The sequence below is a fragment of the Chiloscyllium plagiosum genome, chromosome 16 (genome assembly GCF_004010195.1).
Source record: "Chiloscyllium plagiosum isolate BGI_BamShark_2017 chromosome 16, ASM401019v2, whole genome shotgun sequence".
NCBI classification, from domain to species: Eukaryota; Metazoa; Chordata; class Chondrichthyes; order Orectolobiformes; family Hemiscylliidae; genus Chiloscyllium; species Chiloscyllium plagiosum.
In genome coordinates this window covers 44,471,409-44,487,547 of record NC_057725.1, presented here as the reverse complement: position 1 = coordinate 44,487,547, position 16,139 = coordinate 44,471,409, and the positions used below count along the sequence as shown (strand labels likewise).

At 39.2% G+C, this 16,139-nt stretch overlaps 1 protein-coding gene across 1 annotated transcript in view; it reads left to right on the top strand.

The window, feature by feature from the left end:
- Positions 1-2,424: 2,424 nt before the first annotated feature.
- The window catches only part of ush1c (Usher syndrome 1C), a 210,427-nt gene continuing 196,712 nt past the window's right edge, over positions 2,425-16,139 (top strand). Inside the window, exon 1 of the mRNA XM_043705961.1 lies at positions 2,425-2,804. Within this exon, the coding sequence (XP_043561896.1) occupies positions 2,769-2,804 (36 nt within the window). The 5' untranslated portion in view covers positions 2,425-2,768. The remainder of the gene's footprint in view (positions 2,805-16,139) is intronic.

Sequence of the window (16,139 nt, the reverse complement as noted above, 5' to 3'; positions counted from 1 at the left end):
CAAAAAAACATAGTTATATAGTAACTGGTATCCAAGGGGACACACAGACAGCAAATCAAAATATTAGTCAGTGTGTGATTGTACCAGAGAGTGAAAACAGGAGAGTTTCTGGTAGGTAATTCTGCAATGCTGCCGGAAACTGAGTTTAGGATCTCACGTGTTTTTTTCTGAAGTTAAAGTAATAGTGAGTTTGGTTTGCACTATGATTTAGGTGCTTCCAGGAAGATCCCATCTGAAGATAAACACTAGATGAATGTGCAGGAGCTTGCCAGAAGGAAACTGGCTGCAGCTGTGCCAGCCTGAGCAAGAAGCCTTAGAGTGGAGATAATATTAAAACTTTGCTGGGATTTGACGTTTGTAAAAAATATTGGTGTGCTAAAAAGAATATTGAGTATCATTATTTTTCTAGTGTTTGTAATGAAAACCTTTTTATCTCATGTAATGTAGTTCATATTTTTACTTGTCTATGAAATGTTTAATTCTTTGTGATAAAAATCCACTTGCAAGATCTTCTGAATGTGTTCAGTAACTGACCTCTGTAGTTTAAAGAAAGAATAGTGAGCATCAAATTAGGTTTCAATGTGAGATCTGACTTGTCCAGTATCAATATCAGCTGCTAAATAACACTCGATTCAATGGGATTATGGCTGATCTGATTTGACCTTAACTTCACTTTCCTGTCTACCTATGACATCTGTTCACTTCCTTGTTAGTCAAAACCATAAGATGAAGGAGCAGAATAAAGTCATTTGGCCCATCGAGTCTGCTCCAACATTCAATCATGGCTGATATGTTTCCCAATCCCATTCTCCTGTCTTCTCACCATAACCTTTGATCTCCTTATTAATCAAGAACATATCTTGTCTCTGCCTTATGCACATTCAATAATGTGGCCTCCAGAGCCTTCAGCAGCAATGAGTGTGTCCTCTTCACAATTTACTTTCCGACTTACCTTCTCTATTCAGAAGTTGAGTTGCCATACATTCAGTCCAGTTATCCAAGACATTGATCAAGATTGGAAATAGTTGAGGCCTCAGCACAGATTCACAAGGGATTCTATTTTTCACATCAGGTGCTGGAGCTCAAACAAACTGACCCTAATGTCAGAATTTAGAAATCTGTCATATTAATAGGAAATCCGAAAGCTGTGACTTGTCACTCACTTTCCTGTCACAGGATGACCTGTGCATACTATGTCAGATGCAAACCATAGCTAGCAATCAATGAACTACGTGGATATGGTGAGAATGTCCCAATTCATAAACATATTTGTGGAGTGTTGCAAAATTTCTCTTTTATGATTAACTTTTGTTGTTTTGAAACCAAATTCCAGAAATAATACTTTAAACATATTTTCATGATATTTCAGCATATTATCTTCACCCCATGTGTACATGCCAATCTTTATTTTTTGTTCATAATTTTTTTTAAAAGTGATTTTATGGAAGTGCTTTTCATTGAGAGAATTCTTTGGCTGTTAAGACAGCTTGATGACATCTTGATACAGCTGCATACAAGGATTCCCCAGACAACAACACAAGAATCAAGTGCAGGGTGAGAGAGGAAAAAAGCCAAGGAGATCATTGCACCTCTTTCCTTCATCACTGACTGCAAAATGTATTGCAAAACTATTGTAAAACATTGTATTTGTGCTTATTATCCTTTGCCATTGATATTATATATTTTGATAAACTGAAGCTAAATCTTGGTGAATCTTAAAAGGGTAATGCTGTGCCACACGGGATGCAATATAAATTGGTGCTTGTGATTCTGTCAGATGCCAAGTTTCTGATTTTAAATATAATGGTTTCAGGAGGTACCAAAACAGAAGCCAAGACTCCCCACCCCCACAGAAAGAGTAGGAAAATCAAAGAAATTAAATGCTCACATTGCTTTCATTCATCTATTCATTAATGGTCATATGCAGCAATCATAGCAGTCTCATGGACTGAGATCTCATAGGAAAGTGATAGAGTCCCCACCTCTGGAATTGAAGGTTTGGGTTCAAGTCCACAGAGGTATGTCATAATACATTTGAAAATGTTCGTTAAAAATCTGGGGAGATGGTGCTGTGGAGGGAAGGTCATTAGCTGAATAATTCAGAGCTCCATGCTAAAACTCCGGGGATAGAGTTCAAATCTCAGCACATAAGATATTGGAACTTAAGGCTTGAAGTTGTGTTACTATCTTTGGGTCAAAATATCTGAATTCAAGTCCCACCTACCTCCCTGTGCCAGAACTATGCTTGGGGTCTTATGAGGGTTGAATGACGTTCCTAACCCTGGGCCAGAATATCCAGGTTCAAATCTCCCAATTGGTGGAGATGTATCATAATGTCTCTAAAAAGACTGATTAATGAGTTTTCTTTCTTTTAAACCAGGTCTGTGGTATTTTGCTCAGGGAACTCTGAAATAAACACAGGAAAAAACAATGAAGACACCTTAAACCATACATCTAAATATTATATACATCGGATTTATTTGGATTGTATTTCTTTGCCTTGCAGAATGGGAGTCCTTTAAATAAAAAAAACTGAACAGCTTTATAAATGTACGTGAATATTTTAGCAACTTCACGTAAACCAATGCAGTAGCGGCAGAAGCAGACATGTGAATGGTGATACTTCACACAGACACAAATCATGTCTAAAGTTTGTTTCGTTATCTCGCCCTGTCTGGGTGTCGTTAACTGGTTGCTGTGCGAGCTCTCCACACCCAGAGGAAAAGGGGCCGGTCATTCCTTGTTCCCGTCGCATCCAGCCCGTCAGAATGGAGAAAAAGGTGGCCAGAGAATTCAGGCATAAGGTAGGGGACCAGGAAGATGACTAACTTGAGAACTACATCGCGTTTTCACTTTTCTTGAACGTGTTTCTATTTATTAGTGGGACGTTGTATTGTTGCTGTTCGCGGAGTTTGTAAGCTTCGGTTGTGAGAGACTATGGACCCAGCAGTATCAATAACAAGTGGGGGAAGGGCATTGTCAGTTTCCGAAAAAAAAGTCTATTTCCATTCAGCTCTGTCTTCGTTGTGTTCGGACGGTGCGTCTGGAGTAAAGCGCCTTTTAAATGTTCGTATTTGTGAGAAAGTTTCCGGAAATTTTCCCCTGTTAGTGAGCAGTCGTTCTGCCCAGGAATGATCTCACTCAGCCCTGGGAGTCGAGCGCCATCGGAGAGACAGAGGGACGCACTTTCATAAACTCTTAGCAGTGGATTCAACACTGAACCCATTGACATGCGATATGGTAATGAAAATTATTGAGAACTGCGCAAAGAAACCCAGTATATTGCATCCAGACACAGGTTAGGCGTCTGGACACTGACTTATATTGTTGCAATTTAACAAAATTCTTAAAAGGACCTTGTCTTCGAGAGTTCACAGAACAAAATCGAGACAATAAAATGAAGAAAATTACTGATGTCTCAGTAAAACATAATAGCAAAGTAGTTTTATTTCTTAATGCCATTTCTAAATAAGCTATTCTGGTATAATGTGGAGATCTTACAGTTCTCAATGAAGAACCAAGTTAATTTTCCCTGGCAGAATCCATATTAATAATCAAATAACTTTGGGTCAGTTCAGTTCCTGAAATAAAGTCAATTGAATGATTTTTAAAAAAAAAGTTTACAACGTTTGTTTAATATTTGGGTGATTATGGATGCCTCATCTATAACCACCTAAGCATTATGGAGCACAAAGTCTGCATTGGGATCAGTGCTGAGACCATGTAACAAATGAGGAATTCTCAGCCAGGAGTGCAAGGTTTGGGCATTTCAGTTGATTCCAGTGATACTTCATGAGAGAAGATCAACTAGATTTCCCATTCTTCATCGTTGTCCAACATGCATTGTTGCAAGTAGGTATGTGGATGTAAGTGAAGTCAGAGAGTGTTTGTAACACTCACCCACACCTTCCTCAAAACTCGACTGGAAATGTTAACTTTGCTCTCTCTCCACAGATGCTGCCAGACCTGAGCTTTTCCAGCAATTTCTGTTTTTATATCTGATTTACAGCATTTGCAGTTTTGTTTTCACTTTTTACTTTATGTAGTTGGGCATTCCTGTAGTCAGTGCAAAGATGGTTTAGTGACTTAATTAGAACAAGAAAAGTGAGTACAGTGATACATTCCACTGTGTCCTGATTTCTGTATTATATCTATGTGCAGCATACTGCTGCTTCTCTTGTCATATTTTTGGTGCTGACATTGTTGTTGATCCTGCTTATCATCTTGGCCCTCACCAGAGCTTGAAGAAAATACAGCATAAGTGGCACCTATACAAATAGAGTCATAGAGGCATAGAGATGTACAGCATGGAAACAGACCCTTTGGTCCAATCCGTCCATGCCGACCAGATATCCCAACCCAATCTAGTCCCACCTGCCAGCACCTGGCCCATATCCCTCCAAACCCTTCCTATTCATATATCCATCCAAATGCCTCTTAAATGTTGCAAACCCCTCAGCCTCTGATGCTCCAGGGAAAACAGCCCCAGCCTGTTCAGCCTCTTCCTATAGCTCAGATCCTATGAGAGATTCCAGCTTCAAAGTGACAATTAGACAGACAGTCTTTGAAACTAGTTGGCAAAGTAGTGAAATAGCCTCATGAAGTAGTGGAAATATTATCTCAGAACAATAGATCAAAAACCTATCCCACACTTAGGAAGGTAAGCTTTTGGTAAGCTATTTTTGAGTGACATTTCTTCAGCCCCCCTTAATTCTTGCTGTGTTGGAAACATAGAGTCCATGCAGTGCAGAAAGAGGCCATTTAGCCTATCAAGTCTGAACTGATCCTCTGAAGAGCACCCCGTACTTTTTATCATGGCTACATCATCAAACCTGTACATCCCTGGACACTATGGGGCAATTTAGTTTGGCCCATGCACCTAACCTGCACATCTTTGGACTGTGGGAGGAAACCAGAGCACTCAGAGGAAACCCACGCAGACATGGGGAGAATGTGTAAACTCCACACAGACAGTCACCAGAGGGTGGAATTGAACCCAGTCCCTGGCACTGTGAGGCAGCAGTGCTAACCACTGAGCCATTGTACCGCTCCCTTCACATCTGAGTTCAAGGAAACCATGCAGCAATGGTAAATCTTAAAACAAAACATAGTAGCTTTGCTCTTACTGAGCTATTAACATCTTTCCTTAAGGGGTTGTTCACCCACAGCTGAATGTGCTGCAATTAAGTGCAAAAGTTGATGGGTCAGAGCCAATTTATCTACAATCTGTCAATTTCCACAGTTAACCCCACCAAATTCCCAAATTCTTATCTTCAAGTTAAATTTCCCTCTCAAAGGTTTTGTTTTAAATTTAATTTGTATCTTTACCAAATTATGGGAACAAAACTGCAGAATTCTAATTATTTCCGAACTCTCTCTATTGATTTTTTTTTCTCATTGTGGGCATCTGCTCCCTTATTATGCAAATTAAATGGATGCACAATAAAATTGTCAATTATGGTGAAAGGTCATTGACCTAAAGCATAAACTCTGTTCACAGATGTGACACAAATTATTAATAAAAATTACAAGCTTTTCTCTCCTGTCCAATTACTCCAGTGTGCTACTATACTCTTCCAATGCCAAAGCAAAATGAATATCTTTGTCTGTGAGAAAACTCTACATTTCCAACAGAAAGCATTAGACTTAATCTGATGCCTATGCTTTGTGCTTATTTCAAAATGGACATGATGTTCTAAGAATTGTATACTGTATAGGCAGAGGCCATTTGGCTCTTTATGTCTATGCCAGCAGAATAAACTAGCAGCCTATTCTCGCCCCATTTTCCAGCACTTGGTGCATTGTTTTACAGGTTACAGTGCTCCAGGTGTTGTTCCAAACTTCCTTTAAATGAGTTGAGGGATTTCATCAACCTCAAACCCCAAAGTGAATTCCAGACACCCATCACTATCTGGGTGTAAGGTTTTTCCTCCTGTTGCCTCTCACCCTTCTACCAATCCCATTAAATCTGTGCCCCATGGAAATTTACTTCTCTATGAGGGGCAACAGGTCATCCCTCCCCACTCTATCTCAGCTCTTCATTATTTTATGCACCTCAATTTAGTCACCACCTTCTCTGTTCTCACGGAAACAACACAAATTTATCCAATCTTGACTCTTGGCTGCAATTTTCAAGCCCGGGCTTGTAAATCTCTGCTGTGCGTCTTGAGACCAATTATGTCTTTCCTGCAATGTGGTGGCCAGAACAGTACACAAAATTCCAGCCAGGGCCTAACCAGAGTCTTGTATAGTTTCAGCATTACCTTCCTGCTTTTGTTTTTGATGCCAAGTCCATTGAAGGAAGGTCTCCTATGCATCTGTGTTGCTACCTTACCTAACTGTACTCACACATTTGGAAACCTGTGGACATATGCTCCAAGGTCTCTCCTTTCCTTTAACTTTCTCAAATTCTCCTGTTAATGGTGTATTTCCATGCTTTGTTTCCACCCTTCCTTCCCCACACCCAATGCCTAACATACCATTGACCACTTTTCTGCTCACTCAGTCAAATCGATGATACCATCCTGCAGTCAACAGCCACCATCTTTAATGTCAACATTAGAGGTTTTTTTGTGTGTCATCTGTAAATCTCCCAATTATTCCTTTCACATTTAAGCTTAAGTTATTAACACATACCACAATCAACAAAGGACCCAACACTGAGTCCTGTGGAATACACCTGGAAACCATTTACCATTCACATCCATAAACACTTTATTTCCAGTTTTTGGAAATAATTTGCCACATTGGTGCAAAAGAATTTGCACTGTATCCCATAGGCTTTAATTTCTTTGACCATTAGCCACATGGGACCTTGTCAAATGTCTTGCTAAAATCCATGTCTTCAACATCCACTGTACTACCTTCATCAATTCTCCTTGTTACTTCTTCAAATAATTCAATTAATGTAGTAAGCACAACATTCCCTTAATAAAACCTTACTGACTGTACTTGATTAAGACATGCTTTTCTAAGTAATATTTAATCCAACCTCTCAGTATTGCTTGCATTATCAATGGCTTTGGACAAAATTCTTCTAGCTCTGGTGATTTATCCACTTTTGAGGAAGTCAGTTCCTCTCCAGTATTTCCTTTCCTATTATGCTTATTTTATTGTATATTTCACATCTTTCTTATTTATCTAGAATGCCTGCATTGTCTCCTTCTTCTGTGAAGACAAAAGCAAAGTACTCAATAAGAACCGAGCCTCCTTCTATGTCCATTTACATGTTACCTGTGTATTTCTAATAATCCTGTCCCTTTCCTTATTCATCATCTTGTTCTTAAAGCAGTGATAAAACACCCTTAGATGTTTTCCTCTAAAATAGAGGAGGTGGTAACTAAATTGAGGTGCACAAAATAATGAAGAGCTCGGATAGAGCAGACAGGGAAACATCCTTGTTTAAAGCCAATAATTTTTCATTTTTGCTCTTTTCTATCCAAAATTCCTTTTTCACTTTATCCCTGTGCATTCTATACCCCTCTAAGATTTTTGAAATGTTACTATTATGAGATTATCATTCTCTATTTTTCTTTTTCATCTTGCGCTGTATGCTTCTGGATAGCCAGGGGACCTTTGATTTGGCAGTATCATTGTTTTTCTTTGTGGGGGCATGTTGATGTTGTGCCATGGAATCTCATTTTTGAATTCTTCTCAATAATGTGCCATTGACTTTTCTTCAAGTAGCGATAACCAGTCCACTTGGGCTAAATCATATCTCAATTTTGTAATATTTGCCTTCCCCTGTTTAAAAGTTGTGGTCATGTCCTATCTTTGCCATTTTTCATAATGATGCTACATTAAACTGTATTTTAATCACTATCTCCAAAATTGCCACCCGCTGCTACTTCTTTCACCTACTCAGCTTCATTTCCGAACACTAAATTTCAAATTATATCTTGTTGGGCTTGCTATATGCTGGCTAAAAAAAAAAATCTCTTGAGTGTAGTTCAAGAATTATGTGCCCTCTGCCTTTCACATTGTTTATATCCTAGTTGATTAATGAGTAATTGAAGTCCCCAACTATTATTGCCATGTTGTTTTTCCAGTCAGTGTGTTACCTATATATCTGCTCCTCTAACTCTCTCCCACTATTAGAAAGTCTGTATTACATGTCTAGTAGTGTGTCTGCTTTTTTTAATTTCTGAAGTCAACCCATAAGGCATTACTTAATAGTTCTGAGGAAGGATTACTTGAACTGAAATGTGGACTCTGATTTCTCTCCACAGATGCTGTCAGACTTACTGAGCTTTTCCAGCAATTTCTGTTTTGTTTCTGATTTACAGCATCTGCAGTTCTTTCAGCTTTTATTTAATATTTAATTCAGTATATTATCAGTTCACCGCCTGGCTTGGTATGCAAGCCTTGGAAGGATGTGTGGTTTTCCTTCTGGCATCCACAGGGCAGGACAGTGTGGGGGCTTGGGGTCTATGTGATTATATGGGTATATGTTGGAGCCAGGTCTGCTTCCCCAGAAACAGTTTGAAGGCAGCCACCTGGGCTGTTCGGAGAGCTGGTTAAAAAGCCCTTATATTCTCTGGGACTTTTGATCAATACTATGCCCTCTATCTCTCGTGTCCTTTTAAGCCATTTCCCCACCTCCAATCCATGCCAACCTCTGTCCTCAATTACCTCTGCTAGCCTCTTATTCTGTCCGTGGAAACATAGGCCTTTCCACACTAGGTCCAGTACCCTTTATGTAACCAATCATCCTCCACTGAACCCATTTGTCTCTCAGACTTATATAAACCAACAAAAGGCACTTCCATGCCCATTCATCTCACATACACTCTGTACAGGAACAAAGATGAGCCCTATTGTACCACAGCATGTGGAAATGCTTCAGAAAGGTTCTTAGAGTCATAGAGATGTACAGCACAGAAACAGACCATTTGGTCCTGCTCATGCATGCCAAGCAGATATCCTAAATTAATCTGGTCCCATTTGCCAACATTTGGCCCATATCCCTCTAAACTCTCTGAATCTATCCAAATGTCTTTTCAATGTTGTAACTGTACCAGTCTCCACCACTTCCTCTGACAGCTTATTCCACACATGCACCACCCTCTCTGTGAACAAGTTGCCCCCTAGGTCCCTTTTAAATTTTTCCCCTCTCAAATCAAACCTATGACCTCTTGTTTTGGACTCCCCTACCCTGGGGAAAGGATCTTGGCTATGAGTGGGCCATTCAGTGGTACAGGAGTATGTGTTGGCAGGGAGGGTATGAAAGCCCTTTGTTGTGTTTGGAAGTGTATGGATAAGACCTTCTAAAGTTATCTTCACCTCTGAAGGGTTATAAAATATGGGTCTTCAAGAAGTAGGCCTGATTCCAAGAAAATTCCTGGGGTCTAGTATGCCCAGCACTGGAGTGAGCCAAGTTAGGAATGTAGAACCAGTATCCTTCTCCCACATAAGATCCACAGATTCTCCTCAATTCCTCGAAGATCCAGACCAATGTTTCTGGTTCAGTTCAGCCCACTCCACCTTATGCTCAGGGCCCACTCAATTGCTCATGAAAAATTAGGCATGACATACTTCCTTGGCCATTCACTCTAAGGTCAAATGCCTCCTGCATTTCTGATACTGCTTCAGCCATTTATTAGACCCCACTCAGGGAATGACACTTAAAGTTTCCATACTCAGTAGGTCCTGAATCCTGTTTCAGCTCAACAAAACAACATCCAAGTCAAAATAATCTGACTCCTGAGTCTTTATTCTGCCCTCCTCACAGGATTACAACCATTGATAAATGAAAGATTGCCTTTTGAAAAACTAATAGTGAATGCCAAGCCAATTTCCAGCAACTGTGAAATACACCAGAGCAATAAATGTCATGACAACTGTATGATCAGTGTAAAATTAACTACTGAGACAGCAGTGACAAAAGAACATTACAAATATTTATAACCTTCATTGTTGACAATGCATGTTATTAGCAAATTGCTTATTGTAAATTTAATGTATTATTTATTGCAAAAGACAAGTTGTGGTGACTTTGCAAAGTCTACACCAAGTATTGGAACTCGACAACAGCTGAACAAGAAAGAAACAATACCATATTTTGATGATTATTTTCTCAAAATTTAAATTCTATATTAGTGCATATGTGAGTTTTAAAGTGTCCTGAAATTAATGAAGAGAAAAAAATTACATGGGATATATGGCGCAGAATGCGGCCACAGAACGCGGTCAGTGTCCAAATCAATGTTTATGCTTCACTTGAGCCATTCCTTTATTCTGCCATTATAACTATCTGTTCACTATTTTCCTCATATTTTTGTCCAATTTTCTTTCATTTCATCTCGACTTGCTTGCGCAACCTGTCATGCTAACAAATTTTATATTCTTACCACTTCTAAGTTTCATTCTGAAGAAGAATTGGATTTGTTGGACATGAAATGTTAATTCTGTTTCTCTCTCCACAGATTCTGAGTATTTCCAGCACTTTCTGTTTTTATTTCGGATCTCCAGTGTCCACAGTATTTTGTTTTTATTATCTTCTAAATCAGTTGCTGAATTTCTTGGTGACTACCTTAAATTTTTGACCTTCATGCTCTTCCCCACAAGAGGAAGCATTCTCTCTATGTCAGAAAGAGATATGGATGTAAAGATAGAAGCTGGAAAGGTGCATGTTTATAGAGAATGACAGTGAGAAATAACTTTAAAACAAGCTGAGAAATAAGCAGAAACAAAATAGGGAGATTTAAACAATCCTTGGATAAGCACTTGGATGATTTTGGGATAGTGTAGGGGGACGAGCTGAGAATAGGATCAGCGCAACATCGAGGGCCGAAGGGCCTGTTCTGCGCTGTGTTGTCCTATGTTCTAAAAACAGAAATTGCTGCTGAAGATAAGCAGGTCGAGCAGCACCTGTGGGAACAAAGCATAGATACGTTTTGAATCCAGTGACTCTTCTTCGGAAGTGTTCGTAGCTATGAAAGAATGGTATTTAATTCTGAACCAAAGTTGGAGATGAGGTTGTTGATGGTGAAGGGGGAAAATGGAGGAATAGGTGGACACAGAGCCCAGAGAGAAAGAGATATGAAAAAATACGTAAACAAGGAGATTATGGACAGCAGGCCAAGACAGAGACAAAGCTGAATCAGTGAAAAGAGCTAAGAGTGAAAAAATGGGGAGCTGTGCTAAAAGCAACCCATGTCATAACATGACTGGGTGTGAAATGAGTATAACAAAATGGAAGAATGGAATCAGGCTCCAAAGTCATTAAACTCGATGTTCAATCTAAAGACTATACTGGAAACATTGAGGCTGATCTTTGAGCTTGTGCTGAGGCTCTTGGAACACTGCGGCAGGTGTGTGACAGAAATGATATGGAGATGCTTGTGTTAGACTGGGGTAGACAAAGTCAAAAATCACACAACAATAGGTTATAGTCCAACAGGCTCATTTGAAAATACAATCTTGTACTTACAAATAAAGATGTTGGACGATAACCTGGTGTTGTGTGATTTTTGACCTTGTGTCAGTTACTGTGGGAACACAATGTGAGTTGAATTGGCAGGCAACTGGAAGCTCGGAATCATTTTTGCAGACGGAACCTGGGGTTCTGCAAAGCAGTCACCCAGCCAGAAATAAGCAGAGACTGCACAAGCAAAAGACCTATGAGTTGATTTTACTAACTCACCCAATGGAAGCCAGTGGATGGACATTTTCAGAGGAACTTAATTACCTCTTCATAACACTTGGATCAACATTGCTTGTTTTATCCCTTAGATTTCTAAACGTGAATGATGACTCCACCTAACACAGTTGTGCAATTTGGACACAATTTGTGAATGTTTCTGGTTTCCAGCATTTACCTTTATACAACTTGAAGTTTGGTTACATTAAATAATCCCAAAATTGGGGCCTATGAGGAAACCTTGATACTATCCAACCATGCTAAAAGAAAGTTTTTAGTTTCAAGAAAAGCAGGCGTGCTCCTCTGGCATTCATACAGAAAATTATGGTCCTCTCTGACCATGTCATACAAACAGTTCATTGCCCAAATTTCTTAGGGTTAGCTGAACAGTTCAGTAAGACAGGTTCATTTAAAAGAAAAGGTCATAAAGTCTAGAGATGGCAGAAAATGCAATTCAATAGATGGCAAAAAGTATTTTGTGAATTGCACTCATTCTTGTGACAGACCATAAATGTTTCAGCGAGAATAGTATCTAAGATTTTCAAAGCATCATTTTTAAGCAAGTGTTCCAATGCAAAAATCTGAGCCATCTCCTTTGCGACTTTGCACATAATGTAAACTAAAATAATCTGGGAAAAATGTTTTATCCCTGCCAGAAATACACGAGAGAAGGGCTTAAAAATCAACTGTAGTTCTCGTATAGTGTGCTAATCTGGTGTTGCTGTGGCAGTCTGCGATTCTAGCATTAGAGTGTGCTGTGAAGGTCACAGCTGAGAACATCCACAAGACACTCCCATGCTTGTAGGTGAAAAGAAAAAAAGACAAAGTCTATCTCTCTCACTGATTGCAGAAAGTAAGCCGCTAGTCAAAAGTCACAGTTAAACAGGATAGGTGACAATGCCTTCTGGCTAATCTGCATAACCCAGAATCCCAAAAACCATTCCTTAACGTCCGGTGTCAATGTCACTGGAATCACCCATCTTAGCGGTGCAACATTTCACCATCTACGCCACACAGAGAAATCAAAGAATGATTGATATTATTTTTTAAACTGTTATATTTTTACTCACTTCTCATTTTTATTGTGTTTGTGTGTTGCAATTTATTTTTCCTCCATGTTTTAGTAACTAATAAACATACTTTCTTTAAATTGAGAAACTCTGGTTAAATTGCTTCCTTTTTAAAACATGTCTGGACTGGAACTCAAAGTTTTCCGTGAAGGTACAGACCTTTTGCTTTAAGTTAACCTTGTTATAACCAACAGTGCAAGGTGATTGAACAGAGATGGGGAGAAGGTTCTTCAACTAGGATCAAAATGGAGAAGGGCGTTGGGGACAACAGAAAAACACAAATTGTAATATTTCTTTTGTTCATGCAGGAAGCATAGGACTGCTCCCCAGCCTTGCCCATTCTACCTTACATCTTTTGTGATTCATTCTTAAACACCCTTGCCCATGACTTCGGAAAGGATGGTCAGTAGCAAACAGCTATCAATGGTTACCATTTGAAGTCGCCCAAACATCTTCTGTCACATATCTGACCTCTTCTATCCCTCCACCAGCTGCCCTTTTTCTGCCTGTTTCTGGTGGGCAGCTCATTAGAGTTCTGAACAGTTCCTAGGCGATATTCCCCAATTTGATAATTTGTTCCAGACAGGCCACTTCAAAACCCCTAAGGTGGACTGGCTCCCCTTGTTTCTTTGCTAGCTCCACTCAGTTAGTCACAAAATAGTAATTTTAAAAAGGACCCCATCTCCTTTCTGCCAGACCCAAATTCACTTATGTTTTAAAAGGAGCCAATTTAACTGAGTGTTCTTGAATAGCAAAGAGTGAGTTGAATCATTAATAAACATAAGAAAAAATAAAAGTGCAACACACACATAGATACACACACAAAAAAAAAGACTTGAGTCCAATAAATTGATTTAAAAACAATACAGGGGTCACTGTCGAGTGTATTGTTGAGTGGTGTGGTGGTTGCAGGCTACCAGCAGTGATGAAAATGGCAGTTGAAATGTTAATTTTGAGATTTTTGATTTTGTAAGTTGATTCAAACTCTTTTATCCTAATTCCTTTCAGCAGAACTCAGAATGAGAGAATATCGTTTCCCTTTCTTTTACCTGCAAGGTAGAGGTGTCTAAATCACTGCTTTCAGAGGTATGAGCCTTCAGTCACATTGGTCACATTAGGCCAATAATGCATACAGATTAGTCTCAAAATCAGTTTATAACTTTTTTTGCATAGTCCTAGAAGGCAAATCACAAAAATTCTGCAAGAAGTGACTTTCTGTGAGAAAGAGAGATAGCTAGCTCCCTCATTATCTGTAACATTTCATTTTATGTTTCAGCTATCAACTTTCTCACTGGCCACTTATTTTAGGATCCAAGGATGAAGTCCATCAGGACTCAGGTACTTGACAACTCAAAGCTTCAACAATTTATGCAACACCAATTCTGAGGCAATAGTGATTTTCCTGACATCCTTTTTCCCATCCATTATCGCTGCTTCTTGGATGTTACTTGCATCCACAGTAGTGAAGACTGATGCAAAACACTTGGTCAATTTACTGACCATATCTTTAGTTTCCATTACTAATTCTCCTAATTCATATTCTGTCAGACCACCACTCAACTTTTCATTTTTTAAGTGATCATGGATATAACAACATATTACTAATAAATAGGTTTCTGACTGGCTTTTGCTCATGCTCTATTTTTCCTCACTTTTTTTTTGGTCATTTGTTGCTTCTTTTTAAAGTTCTGTGCAATCTGCTGATCTCCCATATGTTTTTACTTGATAATGGTTTATCTTTTAAGTTTGATGTGACGTTGAGAAGTTCTATTTGGTGGGTCTATGTTTTAGAATTTTTCTTACTCTTTGGAATGCATTTGTTCTGTGTATTCTGAAATATTCTCTTAAATGGGTGGCATGGTGGCACAGTGGTTAGCACTGCTGCCTCACAGCGCCAGAGACCTGGGTTCAATTCCCACCTCAGGCGACACTGTGTGGAGTTTGCACATTCTCCCGTGTCTGCGTGGGTTTCCTCCGGGTGCTCCGGTTTCCTCCCACAATCCAAAAATGTGCAGTTTAGGTGAATTGGCCATGCTAAATTGCCCGTAGTGTTAGGTGAAGGGGTAAATGTAGGGGAATGGGTCTGGGTGGGTTGTGCTTTGGTGGGTCGGTGTTTCCACACTGTAAGTAATCTAATCTAAATGTCTGTCACTTGTAGTTGATGGTTGAGCTGGAGTATTGTCAGAAATGACACAAGTTATCACCTTGCTTCTGTGCCATGAAGGATAATGGAATCAGTTCCTCCAACTCATTATCTAAAGGTTGATGTTGAAAATTATTTACATGTGGTTAATGGATGGTATCTGATGGCTGTTCAGCCCCACCCTGCCCTGACACCCATACTGCTTGCTGACACTCCTTGTCAAAGTTCAAACATCGAGAAGAGTGAGAATCTTTTTGCTAATTAAGTCATAATCCAATATGACACAACAGATTTGAGTAAAGAAAGAATTATAGAGTAATGTGTCAATAATCTGGAATAAGTAACAGTTTACTAAGAGAGACAGAGATTATTGATCGTACAATTGAGTCGATCAGTGGCAGTTTGGGAAGGAAATTAGTTTAATGTACATAAAAATCCCATGTAGCTTACAGCCATGCAATATTTGCCTCCATTTTTGAATGATTACTGTGTGCTGCCAAGTTGCAGAAGCAATAGATCAGTTCTACACTCTTGATTGGGAGCAATGCTTGAGGAGACAAAACAAGGAACTGCTGATGCTGGAAATCTGAAATAAAAACTGAAATTGCTGGAGAAACTCAGCAGGTCTGGCAGTATCTATGAAGAGAAAGAAGAGTTAACATTTCAGGTCCAGTGATAGTTCTGAAGAAAGGTTTACCTTGAGCTTCTCCAGCAGTTTCTGTTTGTACTTGAGGAGAATTCCACTTGGAAATAATGAGCTGCATGCCTATAACTTATTGCCACGTGTCCCTGGCAACTGTACCCCTTCCCTGGAAACTAGGTAGTTGCCTTAGTACCTGAGGTTTCTCCTCAGCATTTTGATTTGAGGTTAGTAATTACAAACATTATCTGCATACCTCATTCCCTTTCCTACAGGTGCTAGCGAATTGAGGTGACCCTACTTGCACCCAGAGTGAGTTGAAATTCTGGGTGTAAATCGTACGACCGATTACACTTTTACCAAGTGTAATTACATTTTTTTTTAAAAATTATTTATACCAGTGACATGCTGAGTACCTGTTTTTATCATTTCTGTTTTTATTTTTGACCTGTAATGGCTATTTCTCCAGTCATATCATACTTTTTATCCACACTGCTAGGCAGATTCCCTTAAAGCACAACTGATCAAATCACAGAAAGTTTTTGCCTTTCCCATCCTTTCTGATGCTGAAATGCATAGTGTTTTGGTTTTGAGGACAGGACTATAATTGAAAGCAAACAAATGCTTCTCTGACCAGAAAGAAAT